General features: G+C 35.1%; 1 protein-coding gene across 1 annotated transcript in view; it reads right to left on the minus strand.

The window, feature by feature from the left end:
• LOC137403529 (protein O-mannosyl-transferase TMTC2-like) overlaps positions 1 to 17,262 on the minus strand; it is a 51,733-nt gene continuing 34,471 nt past the window's right edge. The window contains exons 4-15 of the mRNA XM_068089468.1: positions 16,159 to 16,328; positions 14,023 to 14,423; positions 11,666 to 12,171; positions 10,027 to 10,270; positions 9,768 to 9,882; positions 7,533 to 7,687; positions 6,813 to 6,944; positions 5,291 to 5,492; positions 4,671 to 4,792; positions 4,310 to 4,391; positions 2,445 to 2,623; positions 1 to 711 (exon numbers count right to left, since the gene is read on the minus strand). Of these exons, the coding sequence (XP_067945569.1) occupies positions 547 to 711; positions 2,445 to 2,623; positions 4,310 to 4,391; positions 4,671 to 4,792; positions 5,291 to 5,492; positions 6,813 to 6,944; positions 7,533 to 7,687; positions 9,768 to 9,882; positions 10,027 to 10,270; positions 11,666 to 12,171; positions 14,023 to 14,423; positions 16,159 to 16,328 (2,473 nt within the window). The 3' untranslated portion in view covers positions 1 to 546. The remainder of the gene's footprint in view (positions 712 to 2,444; positions 2,624 to 4,309; positions 4,392 to 4,670; positions 4,793 to 5,290; positions 5,493 to 6,812; positions 6,945 to 7,532; positions 7,688 to 9,767; positions 9,883 to 10,026; positions 10,271 to 11,665; positions 12,172 to 14,022; positions 14,424 to 16,158; positions 16,329 to 17,262) is intronic.

Consider the following 17,262-nt stretch of genomic DNA (forward strand, 5'->3'; position numbering starts at 1 on the left):
AACAACTTCACATATTTTATTGTCAAGTAAAAATAAGCATGTATAGAAAAACAGAGTCTGACTAGCTTCACATGGAGCAGAAGAGCTTTTGAAAAGGGAAAGTTGACATAATAGTGACAATCTATTTATGACATGCATCAACAGGTATTAAACAGCAAAACTTGTGTAGGAAACATGGGTAGCACCACAGATAAGACTAATCCATAAAGCTAAAAAGAAAATACTTGAGAAAAGCAGAGAGACAGATTGTTATAATTGATAGATTAGTTTATGTGACACATTTGATTATCAGTGTACTTTGGGATGAACTTACCGGCAAATTAAATTTGCAATAACAAAGAACTCTATTACATATGTAGATCTTTAAATAAATATGTATGTACATTATAAGTAGAGAGTAATGCATCTAGTAACAAAAGACTAAAAAAAATTTTATTTACAGAAATACATTTATCTAAAAATATTTTACATATTTTTTGTTTAATATACATATTTTTTGTAACAAGCCGTTACATTTCTTGACCTACATAATAATAAAATCTCATTTTAGCCTTTCGAACGGAGCATAATGTTTTGAAGCTTTTTAAGGTTACTCTGTGCAACATTGTCTGTTGGATCCAACTCTAACGCTCTCGTATAACTTTTTTCAGCTAGGTCATAGTTCTTGCTCATGTGATGGATAGCTCCGAGATTCATATGAGCCGTTGCTGACTAAAATATATTCATAGGATTCATAGACATAGAGATTCACAGCATAACACAAAAACCTATCTTGAGACACAGCAACGGAAGTGTAGGCAAATTTTTTGCAAAGAGGGAACAACTTCACATATTTTATTGTTTTGTAAAAACCAGCGTGTATAGAAAAACAGCTTCACCCAACTCTGTGTAAGTTTTGTGGTAGAGTTAATGTCAGAAATAACAAAAGAAATAACCTCGACTTGTACCAATTGTAGTTTTGTATAATAAACTATAATTGGCATGAATACGTACTTATTTCATATTTTAATTTTGTATTTTTAAATCTTTATTATTCCTTCACAATTACTTAGAGAACTGTAATTTTTTAAGAATTTTTGATGTCGTGTATTGGAGAGAAGATTTTAGCTTGAGTTAAAAAATGTGAACAAATATTTTTGAATACAAACTCTGTGTGACTTGCATCTACAAATTACTTAGGAAATTGTTTATTAGTTGCCCTGTTTCTTTTTAGTGTCTGAAGGGCCCAAATTTGCTATGTTGTAAATAAACAGTCTGTAATAATGAGATGGTCTCTGCAGTTTTTCCGTTGCTATTCTTGTTTTATTTTGTTAGCTAATCATTCTGCTTGTTTATTTATGTCGAAAAATAGATTGATAGTTCTGAAATTTTTGGTTTTTGTAAACAAAAACCTTTTAGCTTGTTAAAAAACCACAAATGTTAGCCTGAGGTCAGTTCTAAAAAGACAAATGTACAGTCTTTTATAGTCCCAGTAACCATGCATAGTCACTTCATCTGAATGCACCAAGTCTATCATGCGAGGAGCTGTATTAACAATAATTAGCAGAAAAACCTGGTGTGGCCTGGAACCATAGAGTTATAGAGATAACTCTATGCCTGGAACACTTCCATAAAATCAAAATTGCACATGGTTTACGTTTCAATTTTTCCATCAATCATAATATTTGTTAATAACTTTTATAAAACCAACACTTTAATCCGACTATAAAATAATAATTTCAAATGAGATAACACTTAGAATAATATTTCATGATGCGAATCAGAGACAGTACTTCCTTATTGGCAATATTTTTTGTCTTCTATATGCCCCTTTCAAAACCATTATCACTTTCAATGAATATAAACACTAAGTACTGAACATACTTTTAAGCAATGTTGTACTGTGCAATGAAAACTATAAATGAAGCTGACAATTAAGGTCTTCCCTTTATATCCCCTTCAAAATACTTCTGGAAGTGCATGTGTGTTGAAAAACCTGAAATAGGTAATTTACCCAAGAGAGATGGTCCAATTATTATGCAGTTTCCAAAAGTGGCTCATTAGCTCAGGTGGTTAGACTTTAAATTTAATAGGTACAGTGTCACGAGTTCAAATCCCAAATTGACCAACATTTTTTTGTCATCTCATTAATTATAAAATCATCATTTTCATTGAAAAATAATTTTTTTTCATCTCTGACACCCATTATAGATGGTAACCCAAAAAGATCTTTATGCCGGAAACTTGGAAGAGAATTAAAAAAAACTACATGCAAATTTTCAGACAGGTTGTTAAATTAGAAGATAGTTCCTATAGAGGACAAACAAACAGACAAAAAGAAGACCAGTTATAACTATGTATATATGTATGTAAATAAAATCAATCAACCTAATAAGCTGCATTTTCAACTATTTTCCGTCAGACTTCTGTAAGAAGATTTTAGAAGCACTTAAGACCAAACCCACCTGTGGGGCCAAGGATACCGCCTTTTCATACTGTTCAACAGCATCTTCAAAAAGACCTACTTGTCGGAAAGCATTGGCCAAATTAAACACTGTGTTGAAATCAGAAGGAGAAATAGAGCACGCTTTTTGCCACAAAGAAAGCGCTTCTTGGTGACGACCATGCTCGCTGAGAAACAAGGCTAAAAAACAAATACAGTCATTCTCTGGAAACCGGCTAAACTAGGTCACGGTTGATGTAGATCACTGCTTCCTTTCTTTGAAGGAACATAATGCATTGTGTACTTGAATATGTTTTAGGGATGCAATGACCTTGCGAGATACTCCCACCTCCTTAGGCATACAATAGAACAAACAAGGTCTTGGTGGAATAGGAGTTGCCTTTAGAGGTGGAACGAGACACGAGGCGTCTCGAGTATCGACCTGTCTCGTATCGGTCTCGTCTCGACTTAACTATTGCCAAACTCGAGACAGGAAATAGAACTAAAGCGCCTGTGCACGGTCGTTAAAACATGGCTTCTTGCGGTAGCAACAAGCCATATATTGTAATGGATTGCAGGCAACTGCCTTTAAAGTTATACCCGGTCCGTTACTACCTGTTTATATTGATTATGTTGGCCACCGAGTCTAATCATGTATTCCGGACAACGGACCTGTTAATATATTGTAGTTCGGTTCTGTGTCCTTAAAACAGATACCGGGTGTATCCAATTACCCTCCAAATAATCCAATTTAATAAATAAGACTATTGGGGGTAACATGTCTGTATTTTATCGTATCATGTCTAAACGCCAACTGCCCTTCATAAAATTCGGGCCTCTTTTATATACTACCAATTGCGGGTAAAACTTGCCCGCACACGGAGAAACAAACGAAAGGCTGTGTCGACCATAGTCCTTGTTCGGTTAATAGTGACGTTATTGTTAGTTCAATATAAGAATATACATGTACATGTGTACAGTAATTCATATAATTTCATGAGTACAATTTAAATATAATTCACATACTACAGTTAATACACAAACAAAACTTAACATTGTTGAAACGATAAGAATGAAAGTGTTATCGTGTGTTCTTTTAGTTGCGGTATTTCTTTGTAGAGCGACGGCTATCGGTTTCATTACACATTACATTAAAAAGTAAGACCTATTCAATAGATGGTAAAAATGTGCATGTATAAAGCAATATGTTTATAATAATTATTATCAATAAAGCTCAAAATTCTTAGAAATATATAACTTCAGTATTTTAGAGCTGTTTGTGTCACTTTTGTTTACAAAAACTACATGCATATCACTATTAAAATGTTGTATTTAAATCGTTTACACCAGGTGAAAATTCAATTTAAAAAGAGGTTTATCAATTTTATATATTCTAAGTATGTACGCTAGTACTTGTGTAGTGAAATCATGACCAAATGCTCATTATTTTACTGTCTCGTGTCTCGAGTCTCGAATTTTTACAAGATGCTGTCTCGAGTCTCGTCTCGAACTTAAAAAACCTGTCTCGTTCCACCTCTAGTTGCCTTGGCTTGATCAGATTTTTAATAACTATGTTTCATAGCGCATTCTTCATACGCTATAGTTTACCACCGATGTGATTTAGGGCTGTTTTCAGTCTGATACTACTTCAGGGGACCTTATTAGTGTCTCGCAGTATTATGGTCTAGCACTATTATGGTCTAGCAATAATATGGTCTAGCACTATAATGGTCTAGCACTATAATGGTCTAGCAGCATTATGGTCTAGCACTATAATGGTCTAGTACTAATATGGTCTAGCACTATAATGGTCGAGCAGTATTATGGTCTAGCACTATTATGGCCTAGCACTATAACGGTCTGCTGTCAGTAAGAACTCAATCTTACCATAGTGGTAATAGTTTTGTGTATCATTTGCATCAATCTGGAGAGCTCTTCTGTACCAGTTCTCAGCATCATCATATAGCTTCTAAAATAAAAAACGTTAAATTTAGTGAAAATTCTACAGCATGTTATTTTCATGGTGTCTCTATATATTTTTTAAACCTTGATGCATCGAGAACCTAAAAATAAATTGTAAATATAAGATGTGAACATAAAATGTGAATATGTATAATATGTGAATATAAAATGTGAATACAATATGTGAATATAAATGTGAATATGTATAATATGTGAATATAAAATGTGAATATAAAATATGTATAAGAAATTTGATAAACAACACTAGCACAAGGTATACATGCACCTTTATGTTCATAAGCCTGGCCATTGTGAGGTGTGCAGGTAGGTGGTCAGACTTTGCCTCTATTGATCTGCGATATGCCCATTCTGCATTGTCTAACTTGCCACTGTGGAAGTATGCTTCTCCTGTAAAAGATGAACCACACATATAAAATGCTCACTTGTGGTTAGTAATGTTGTACGAGGTCTTGAGCCGACCATGGTTAGTCTCCCTTAGTTAGCGAGTCATGAGTCTCTCTTAGTTAGTGAGTAATGAGCCTCCCTTAGTGAGTCATGAGTCTCCCTTAATGAGTCATGAGTCTCTCTTCACTGTGAGTCATGAGTCTCTCTTCACTGTGAGTCATGAGTCTCTCTTCACTGTGAGTCATAAGTCTTTCTTAGTCATTTAGTGAATCATTAGTAGCTAAATTGGTTAGTTAGTGAGTTACAACTCTCCCTTAGCTAGTTATAAAGGAGTATACAAAAATTGATTAGGGTTGAAGATTATTGGCTGCATAGACAGATTGACATAGAAATTACTAGCAAGTTAAGTAATGAATGGCTCTTTACTACAGTTACCTGCTGCCAGAGTATTTTTTCTGAAGAGGCTGAAAACCTCATACTATACAATTGTAGCCTACTAACCTAGCAAGTTGTAGATGCTCTGAGGGGAGTAATACTCCGGTCTCCTTTTTAGGGCATGTTTATAAGTAGAAATTGCTAATGTGTACTCCTTCCTTTCTGCATGCAGTCGCCCAAGATTATAGAGAGCCGATATCTTAGCTGTTTCATGCATGCGAGGCTCCTTCAGGCCAGACGTATCAATGACTGTTGTGTCTTTATACGACTGCAACAGGGTAACAATCATATTTTCAATTGTTGTTCGCCCAGATCTCGAGTCAATAACGTGTCCTTTCAAGGAAACATGCACCATGTTTCCACGACACGGTTAATTCACAGCAAGATGGATTCTATCATCGGCAAGATGGAAACTGCACCAATCCGCGAGTTTTGTTACTCGCAAATTTTTATCAAATGTTTCATGTTTGAGAAAAATAAAAACAGCACTCGCGAATGATGCACAAAAAATCCTGCTCAAATTATTCCATTTTTAAACATTTTTTACATTTAAGAGATTCCTATTTTGATACGAGTAGCTCCGAGTGCGGCGCTATGACTTCTGGCAGAGAACACCTTATCCTTTTAACAAGCTCCCACATTCATCTGCCACATATGAGTGTTCATTGAAACACCTGCAGGGTAACTCTACATGCCCCATTCCAAATCCGCAGCAACCACACAATGGAAGCGTGGTGATTGAATGTCTCTATAGGATTTTGAAACAAATGTGATTGATTAGTCTAACAATTGCTTTAAAAAGGTTAAGTAATTGGCCATTAGTACATAAGAACAGCAATATAGTGTAGCGTTACAGCAATACCTTTATATAAAAGTTCTATTTGTTCCAAAAACTATTTCATATGTTGAAGCCAAACATTCCCATAAGAACAAACTGTTATTCATTTAATTTGTTTTGCAAGTTTTGCAAGTATCTACCATAACTCTTCGATATATTAAAGGTTATATTAAACAGATAGAAAGCAGCCATGGTCTCTATAGCCTGTGGTCTAGACGCCAGACCTGCAAAACACAGGTTGGGGTTCAATTCCCAACTAAGGTCACTGGCAGTGACCAGAATGACATCCAACTTCAAATTGCTTTTTGCTATTGGGCATGTCTTCAGTTGTTGGGGTTTCTTGCTGCTAAACTCAGACATGTCCAATCATAGATGTAATAAACTGGGGTTTATTACATCTATGTGTCCTGCCAAGACCACGAGTCTTTGTTTGTGTAACAAAGCCTCTTAGAAACACGTGCAGTCTCTGCTTGCAGTAAGCTAGCAGATGGCATACTTTCATATTTGAATTGATAAAAACACCAAATATTATAATAACTCTATGGATATTCCATCTGTAAGCTACTTGAGACTCTAAAGCACTGCATATATATTGGTGCATATATTAACGATACGATATGACACCTTTTTCACCATTAAAATGTTCGATGCAAAATAGCAAATGATTATTAGAAGAACATTCAAAATGAATATAATTCCATGTTTTCTATAGATGTAACCAGTAAGAGAGATAGTTTTTATATTACTGACCTGGATAGCTTCTGTGTGTTGGCCTAACAATGCGTGCACTATTCCTTTGTTTAAGTGTGCGACTGTCAGCTTCGGTCTACACTTGATAGCCATGCTGTATTCCATCAGGGCCTCTTCGTAACGTTTCTCATTCTAGAAAAAAAGTACTTTCACATAAACCGCTAAGACTAAGCGCTTATTTTCTAAAGAATAATGACAATTATTATTTCAGCTTGGAATGGTTTAAAAAAAAAATCAATTTAACCATACTATATATAGCACAAGCTAAACTACCAGCGTTGCGCGAATAAAAAAAATAATAACCCGCGCATGAATTTGAGTAACTCAGTCAAAGTAACTTGAGGAAGCTAGTCTAAATCTTTACTATAATAAGAGCCGTGTTTGAAGCCAGTGCTAGCTAATAACCAATAGTATTTTGCCAAGCGCTTTAAGCGTGACTATTTTAATCGATGTAATGAATATGCTCACACGGCTATGGCCAGTTGGACACGTAATCTAGAGACGCACACCTATCTGCAGACCTGGAGTTCGAATCCAGTTGAAAGCAGATTTTTCGCTCCCAAAAACTTTATCGCTATAACTGGACAGACAAACAACAGACAACAGGCAAACACCGAGTTTTATACGTATGTATAACATGTATAATATATTTGACTTGAACTACATGTAGATGAAATATGGTTAATACTTTGAGATATTTTATTTAGCACTAGTACTTACCTGCAGCAGAATGCCAAGGTTGTAGTGAACATCGGCCATATTCCCTCTGTGAGACAGCGCTGACCTATATGCGGCTTCTGCTCCGCTCACATCACCTCTGTTGTTGAGAATATTTGCTAAGTTTCCCCAGGCTTTAGCCGGGTTAATGGCTAGACCTACATAAATAGAGAAAAAGAGATTTTACTTCTGTTACGATTGTACATTCTGCTCATGATCAGGCTAAAGTAACAGGTTACCCGAGGAATAATTCACCAGTAATCGGAAAGCAACCGTGGTCTAGTGGTCTAGAACACCTGATGTGTAAACAACAGGCTGGGGTTCTATTCTCAAGAAAGGCCACCAGTTGTGACATTATAACATCCACCCTTAACTTGCTCTCTGTAACTGAACATGTCTCCAGCTGCTGAGGCTCCCCTTGTCACTGGACTCAGAAATGTCTAACCAATATCACAGAACCATTGTTGGTATTACACTGGCTCTTAAACAACACGCACGCACGCGATCTCTGCTCGCAGGAAATGAAGCAGACACCATACTTAGTCTTTGAATGATTGCTCACACAATTCTCAACATCATCTGCGTGTAGACCTTGTGATGCTGTTAAACCTCGACTTACAATCAGACATGGAAACAATTTCTTTGCCAGAAAGAGATAATTTAGCATATATTTTTCTCAACATCAAAAATTCTTGAAAAATTACTGTTATGCAAGTAATTGTGGCGGAAAGGTAAAAATTTAAAAATAACACATTAAAATAGTAAACATGTATATATAATTCACACCAACTATAGTTTATTATACTAAACTATAGTTTATTATACTAAACTATAGTTTATTATACTAAACTATAGTTTATTATACTAAACTATAGTTTAGTATACTAAACTATAGTTTAGTATAATAAACTATAGTTGGCGTGAATTAAAGAAAGTTATTTCTGTCACTTACTCTACTGCCAAACTTACTTACTGCCTTAGCCTACAGTTCCTTACTGCCTTAGCCTACAGTTCCTTACTGCCTTAGCCTACAGTTCCTTACTGCCTTAGCCTACAGTTCCTTACTGCCTTAGCCTACAGTTCCTTACTGCCTTAGCCTACAGTTCCTTACTGCCTTAGCCTACAGTTCCTTACTGCCTTAGCCTACAGTTCCTTACTGCCTTAGCCTACAGTTCCTTACTGCCTTAGCCTACAGTTCCTTACTGCCTTAGCCTACAGTTCCTTACTGCCTTAGCCTACAGTTCCTTACTGCCTTAGCCTACAGTTCCTTACTGCCTTAGCCTACAGTTCCTTACTGCCTTAGCCTACAGTTCCTTACTGCCTTAGCCTACAGTTCCTTACTGCCTTAGCCTACAGTTCCTTACTGCCTTAGCCTACAGTTCCTTACTGCCTTAGCCTCCCTTCCTGTGTCTTTATCCCCGAAAACCTTTTCACTGATTTAGTGTTTAGTTTCACCAATGATATACAGACCCCTGTATATTATTGGGCTGTATATCATTGATTTCACATATAGTCTAAGTTTGTATTTTAGTGTTTCACATAATTATATACAATCAATTTATTGTAATATTATGTCCTACTACTTCAAGTATTTACCATTGCTTTTTGGAGCTTTGAAATAAATCGAACAATGTGCATTGTATTGATATATGAGCAATGTGCATTGTATTGATATATGAATATTTGTTATTTGCTCCGATATATGACAGCTTTGACATACAAAGTGACTATAAGAACGAATTAACTTGAATATCAAGGTTTGATTATAGTTACAATTACAAAATCGTTTCAAATAGGCGAATCATGCCGCTATACTGTTCTAACGCTGCATTTCATATCATTGCTATACTGTTTGAATGCTATATTTCAAATCCTTGTGAGCTACATTTTGTGGTAATGTAATGTGAATTACCATAACTTCATTTAGAGCATGTACTCAACTGTTTTATTTTTGATTGATAATGCTTATATCTTGTGAATGTAAAAGCAATGTGTTCTACAGTCAGAGCAGGATGAGTATAAAAACATTATATCTAACAGGGTCAGCAAGAGTTCAGTTTGCCATGATGACCAGAAAGTCATTCGCTAAACAAAGGGATTGCTAAGGAGAGCTGTCAGTAAACAGCGGTGTCGCTACGAACAGCTGTTGCTATGGAGAGCAGTTGGTAAACAGAGATGTTGCTAAGGAGAAGTGTTAGTACACTGACATTGAATAATAATGGTAAATGGTATTGGTACCTGACTTGTAAAGCTGTTCCTCTGACTTCCAGTCTAGGCACCTCAAGTAACATCTTAGGCCCAGAAGAATGCCCGCACCAACAAGAAATGCTTTTAATAAAATCTGCTTGTTTTTCTAAAAGTTTAGTATTTCATCTTTTAACGACAATATAGTGACCAAATAGCGAGTTAAGTGAGTAAAACTTTTTATTCGTGTTTCTTTAGAAATTGTACAAGAACCACAAATAGATGACCTGGAACAGTTTCTCTAGAGGCTCACCTTACGCTTGATCTTTTTGTGTAGTTGGTATGCAAGCTCCCCGACTAGCAAGCAGAATCCCATGCTAGGGATATACAGGACTCTTTCAGCCACCACAAACCCGACATAGAAAAAGAGGTTTGTCGCTGGCAGGAATGGCAATATGAGCATTGATAGACTGAGAATCATGATTCCATGGTGTCGATGAGAGTTTGTAGAGGAGGCTGCAGGCGCCTCGTGTAACTCATTCTGATTTTCATCATAACTAAGAAAGAAAAAATATTTATTAATATAAATGAACCTGTCTTTGTAACAACAGACAAACTGTATATATACAGTTGTATATCTATTGATATAAATCTATATTTAAATACATATTTATGTAGTTGAATATAGTATTTAATTTTAAACCATCCGGTTTGGATACACATTGACGTGTGTCAAAACTTGGTGGCTTTTTAGCAGTCACACAACTTAAGGCAAGTACAAAAAGTGAGATGTCTATGCGATTAAAGATTAAAGTGAGATTAAAGCTTGGCATCTCTACTGGTTTATGAATGCCTCTTTTGTTAATATTTAATTGGAGTTGTTTCTTCATTGTGTATAATAACACTGTGGGGTGTTTATAAATGTGGTTTCTTATACACATAGAGAGCAGTACAGATATATGTAGATTGAGTTGCACTCACAGATTGAACTCACTGTTTTATAATTGGTACAGTTACATATCGCTTCAACGCTAATGAACATACGTAATGAGATATCATGGAATGGTTAAAAAAAGACAAATTGGGGAAAATTTTGTGGATCAACTAATGTACTACCTATTGCAATTTTACATTTTGTATGGTCAATCTTTTAGAAAATCAATCAAATAGGTGGTTTAAACAGTGGATCTATATGTACATGTATGTTCCTCTTCAGCTCTATTTGTTAGCTGACTTTGAGAGGCTAGAGATCAGGCCGATTTACAAAGACAGCGTTAGTTTAGTGTCAGCAGTCCATTGGCTAAAGGTCACATGAGTATACAAGGGTATACTATAGTAGTCGGGTAAGTCGCACTGAGAGTAAAAGAGGGCATGTGTGGTGATTTATCATTAAAAGCTATGGCCTTAGATTTTTATAGATACATGTATTTTAATGTTTTAGGCTGTGACAAACAAATGGTCTGTTGTAACAAGTACCCTTGATGTATGCTAAAATGGTTTTTTGGAATCGTTTGCGAGTCATCCACAGATTAATCGCTGTGTCAGTCACATATTACTAAAACCCACATAGAGAGGATTACTCCAAGGTTGTGAATAGTTAGAAGACTACACAAATGCTTATCGTCTACTGCGGTAAAAGACAAATATTTTTTAATATTTACCAAGTACATATCTTCAGAGTACACAAAGAGAATTCGAAAGCATTATGTAAGATGTAGGAAGCATTGAACTTGTCTGAAAATATGAGTGCCTTGCTTTAAAAACCAGGGTTAGTTACATGCACCATTAGCTGTTGCTACAAAAGAGATTCATATTTCCTGACAAATTTTTTGGTCCAATAGTCAATTGGCATTTAATCACCTAATTTACAAATTTTACTATATAAATACTGAACACAAAAGTATAAGCACATTCACCCACAATACACTTATAGCTACACGCTGTAAGAGCACCTGGAAACCTCTGAGGAACTGGAGGAGTCTTTACGGCATCGACGATGTATAATGTTTGCCCAAGTGCTGTGATAACCATCTCCATTTCTCACCTTACTTTCAAGAGTAGCAAAGTGTTTGTGTTTTTGAGGTGATGAGATTAAGGAGTTGTCACACTCTTCTGTTGATGCGCAGTAGTAACTAAGGCTGTATTTGACTAGCCAACATAAGCTGGCATAGAATGAAATAATGGAGATAACACGATAGTCTGTCAGAGATTCTAATAGAGTTATGGCCTCCATTGACCAATCAAAGCTAAGTATTGCCGGGTATACTAGTAATACAAAGTTGAACACGGGAAGATAGAGGAATGTAAGAGTACGAGTGAGCAAGCTGTCGCTGTCGGCAGCAGGGTTGTCAGCAGGACTAAATGATGGTGGACTGTAGCCCATAAAATAAAGTCTTGCTATGAAGGTGCTGACTCCAAAGGGTAGAAGTAACAATACTGGTTCCGCTGCCATTTTTACCTGTGAAAATGTAGCAATCTTGTCATGGGCAAAGAATGTTACTAACAAAGAATGTTACTAACAAAGAACGTTACTAACAAAGAGTGCTACTAACAAAGAGTGCTACTAACAAAGAGGACTACTAACAAAGAGTGCTACTAACAAAGAGAGCTACTAACAAAGAGGGTTACTAACATAAGAGTGCTACTAACAAATAGGGCTGCTAACAAAGAGTGCTACTAACAAAGAGGGCTACTAACAAAGAGTGCTGCTAACAAAGAGAGCTACGAACAAAAAGTGCTACTAATAAAGAGGGCTACTAACAAAAAGGGCTACTAACAAAGAGTGCTACTAACTAAGAGGACCAATAACAAAAAGGGCTGCTAACAAAGAGTGCTACTAACAAAGAGTGCTACTAACAAAGAGGGCTACTAACAAAAAGTGCTACTAACAAAGAGAGCTACTAACAAAGAGTGCTACTAACTAAGAGGGCTACTAACAAAGAGGGCTACTAACAAAGATTGCTACTAAAAAACGTTATCAGGAATTTATTGTCCAGAAAAATATGATTTAAAAGCTAAAAAACTGACAATTTTGTCAAGGTTTCTGCACCATCTGCAGATTACACCCTTTTGTTTATTGCAAGTTGTGTGGGTGAATATATTGTTGAAATACCACTTCACATATTTAATATTGCTTATTGACTGCTTACAAACCATAACTAAACATTTTTATCACAAGTAAACTCGATTGGTAAAATAAATAGACAGGAAAGAACAATCTACTGTTAGTCGTTTTATGGTGAAGTTTTAATGTTTTTGGCAAATCAATTTGAAGATAAAGTTAAAGATTGTTTCATTATTTCTTATGCCATATGCTGATAAACATTGTTAACAATCAGTCTGCCAATCACAGTGAAAGACTTGATAAACACTGTGTTTCCATGCTTCAAATGGTTTCGGAGTTGCCTGCTGCCGATGAATTTGCACCCTACCGTTTCAATGATTTGAAGTTGCACTACATGCATAGATCTTTTCAAGGTTATGATCTGCTTATGATTATGGTTATGATTCTTACCTCTTCTTTAGGAATATAATCCTAATTCTTTCTAATCTTAGTACCCATGGCTAACGAGTTAAAGTTATATAGGCCTATGTAGTTATATATTTACATACATATAATGAATTAAAGTTTATAGTAAATATTATATTAAACATTAAAATGCGTGATAAAGTTTCACCTTTCACTTACTTTCCACTAATTTTAATTTAACTTACGGAGTGTCAAGCGTTTACAAAACACAAAGAATGCTCAACTGAGAGAGTGCGAACATTGTATCTCTTTCAGGCATTGTAAGAGGGATTTCAGCAATTAGCACATCGTCATCTTCGTTATTCCGACGTATGTAGCACATTGACCGCCAAATTTGAATCTCAATAAACATTTTGTTGATGTTGCATGACAAGAAAATGTTGCATAAAGATGAAAAAACTCCGTGTTTTACATCGTACGATAAAAAAACCGTAAAAAGGGGCGTTGTAACCCGAGGACGCATTGTACTCTCACAACAGCAAAGCAAAATGGTGTCAAATGGGTTCGAATTTTACTATTTATATGATTTGAGGTGAAAGCAACTCCAAACACATTCGAAGCATGGAAACGCAGTAAAAGAGATGAGATGAACCTAAGGTTTAATGATATGATCTCCTGCGCAAATGTACTAAAGCAGCCTGTGGAAAATACATAATCAAATTTTGACCAAAGTCATCTCGTAGTAAATTTGTTTTAATTGATTAACTCAAAAGGAACAAAATTAATTATTTTCTTAATTTATCAGTTGGTCAAGATGAGATATATGAAATGTTTGCTCACCTTATCGGGCTGCAGGAGTTCTCTTAGTGATAGGCGGTTATGGTAAAAGATATAGTAGGAGAGACAAACTCCCAACACTGTAATCCCCAGTTCTTTACACAGAGTACTAACAACAACTGTGCTGAACGTCAATGCTATCCACATAAATCTCTGCCTAGACTGAGACTCTTGGAGCTCGCAGTATCTCATGAACGTCAATATGGAGAGAAGGAAAAATATGCCGCAGAGAACATCAGCACGACCTACTATTCCTGCCACAGCTTCCGAGTGTATAGGATGAATGGCAAAAAGAATGCCCGCAACTGTTGTTACGAAAGTCCTTCGTGAGATGAGAGCTATTGCTTGTGTGTAGATGAAGGTAGCTAATGCATGGCATACTATGTTTGTTAGATGATAACCGCCTACAATACAAAAAGCATATTTTAAAAATTCATTTTAAAAACTTATTTTAAAAATGATTTTAGAAATTCTTAAATTTCAAAATTTTAGAATTACTAAAAATTAATTTAAAATTTAATTTGTTTAAATTTTAAAATTTTAAGATTTAATTTTAAATTTCAAAAGGAAATTTTAAAAAATTAAAAAAATTTGAAATTTTAAAATGGAACAAATTTTAAAATTAAGGTTGGATGTCATTCTTGTCACCATCAGTCCCCTTTTTAGGAATTGAACCCCAACTTGTGTTTTGCATGTCAGGAGTTCTAGACCACTAGGTCATGGCTGCTTTCCATGCATACAAAGAATGCGAATAGGGTATCCGTAGAAAGTAACAATTCCCATCGCATACCACTTCACAATTGTAAAGGAATTATAATAGCTTTCGCAATGATCGAGCTGATGATATAGCCATTGACCTTGGGTATATGAACACATTACTGAAAATGTAGTCTGAGATCATCACCAACATTTAATTTTTGAGACTAACTAATTGCGTGCTGATCCGTAAAAGCTAAAAAAGCTTTTATTAGATTTATCTTCAGGTTTTCCGCTCAAAATGCTATTATAACAAGAAGAAGACAACTCCAAATTTGCTCATAACATTACACTCAACAAAAGCAATTTTTTTCATGGGTCCAAGTAGCCTATTTGTTTTTATTTATATTATGCTTCATTCTTTATTTTGATACAACAGCTAAACACTTCCTCTTAATTGATCAGGATAAAATTCCAAAAACGTTTTGTTGATTTTGTTTTTACAAGTTGAGTCAAAACAGTAAAGTAGTTTGTTCCATTTTATGGGGAAAATATGCTCCCTATATTAACAATAGCATTGATCTTATAATCCAATTACAATAATGACTGTAGGTGAAAGTCGATGAGGGAGACTTGATCACAGACATGATACCACAGACATGATACCACAGACGTGATATCACAGACATGATATCATGTCTGTGATGTTGCAGACATGATATCACAGACATGATATCACAGACATGGTATCACAGACATGGTATCACAGACATAAATAATATCACAGACATAATAAGGGTGGTGGTCCAATTCTAATATGTCATCCTTTTTTCTCACATATTTATTTCTAGGGTCAGTAATATGAAATAATTTCAAACACTCATTTTACTCAATGAGAAACCGCATTGACTTTTACTGCTATTGATTCCACTCAAACTTTTGGTATAAATCACAAATGGCTATTTACAGCTGGTGTTATACATTGAGCAGATAAATATAACAAGAGTAGGTTGGCCATGAGCGATTATGAAATGATATTGCTTGTACATATCGCATGCTAGATAGTCATTAGAATATTTTAGCCCATTTTCTGTAAATAAAGACCATAAGTAGAATTAGTGAACATGAAACAAATTTGCAATGCATGGAACTAAGTATTCAAAAAATTTAAAGAAATAAATAGAAATCATGCTTTTTGTCAGTTTGCCATATTCTGATATATACTTTATATCAGAACCTTTTATTTAATTTATCATTCTGGTGAAAAATTTATTATTTTATATATATTATATATTTATATTACTGCATATATTATTTGTTATAGTTATACATTGGATATCTTTGAATCTGTGAGCTTATTTTTCTTTAAAACAATATTTTTACGAGACCATGCTTGATGATTTCTAACCAAGTTGCAAGTTCAAGACTAAGCTAGCAAAGTACCTGGATGGAGTTGATGTAATGCATAATTGATACGGAAGGAAAGGACTACTAAAGGTCGATATGACTTGTGAGATCCACTGTGCCTCAGAGGTGTTCCCCAGAAATCATCGAACCAGATATTTGATATCGGAGTTTCTGGTCGAATATCCTGATTCTTTAAAATTGCTCGGCTGTAAGTTTATAAGACAATAATAATGATAATAATAGTGATAGTAATAATAACAATTAATATCAAAAAACAAGATTTTAATGTTTGCTGAAAGGTGTGACGATTCCAATTATGTACACCCTATGCAAATTTGGTGTGGTTAAAATAAAGCCATTTTTTACAATGAAAAAGGATGGCCAGCCACTTCTAAGGCACATTATGGTATAATAGGGGACATGCACCTAACACTCTCAAGTCTAATCTCGCATATACAAACAGGCTTCCTGCCTGTATAAACAATTTTCTCTCGACTTTGGAAACTTGGGATAGCACAACTCCTTTCCAAGTGAATTGAAGCTTCAGCCTTGTAGAATTCACAGGCAAAAACAAAAATCAAATAAATAGTTTATTTCACACTCTTTAAAAAAGTGATATTTTAGAGATATCTGAAGGAATATAATGATTGTAATACACTGAGTCTGATAGAGTCTGTATATCTGGTATGAATAGAAAAACAATTATTTATAGTGTAAAGCTCTTGTCAGTGAAGAGAGAAGCTTTCTAGCTTTGTCTGCTTTTTGATCTTTCATTACCAAGAGTTTTAAACAATGTGTCATTAAAAACTAATCCTACCCAAAAGTACATTTAACAAAGCAAAACTACCCATCTGAGTTTACGCCCAAGCGTAGGATCAAGTGGGAAAACAACTCCCCGAATTATCTGTGTAAAAAAACAATTGTAACAAGGCAGCTGCTCTCTCTGAGTATTCATTCATTTAAAAATAAAGCCTGCTAACTCCTAATAAATACACAATACTGGCCGGAAGTGATATGACTTGGAGGAATAAGAGAAATCAAAATAAGCTAAATTATAAACAGTACTTTCATCTGCCAGTTCAGAGAATATTTTAGAATAACGGTGTAAGAAATCCCTCAAAGATGGACAACAAATTTTTG

The sequence above is a fragment of the Watersipora subatra genome, chromosome 9 (genome assembly GCF_963576615.1).
Source record: "Watersipora subatra chromosome 9, tzWatSuba1.1, whole genome shotgun sequence".
NCBI classification, from domain to species: domain Eukaryota; kingdom Metazoa; phylum Bryozoa; class Gymnolaemata; order Cheilostomatida; family Watersiporidae; genus Watersipora; species Watersipora subatra.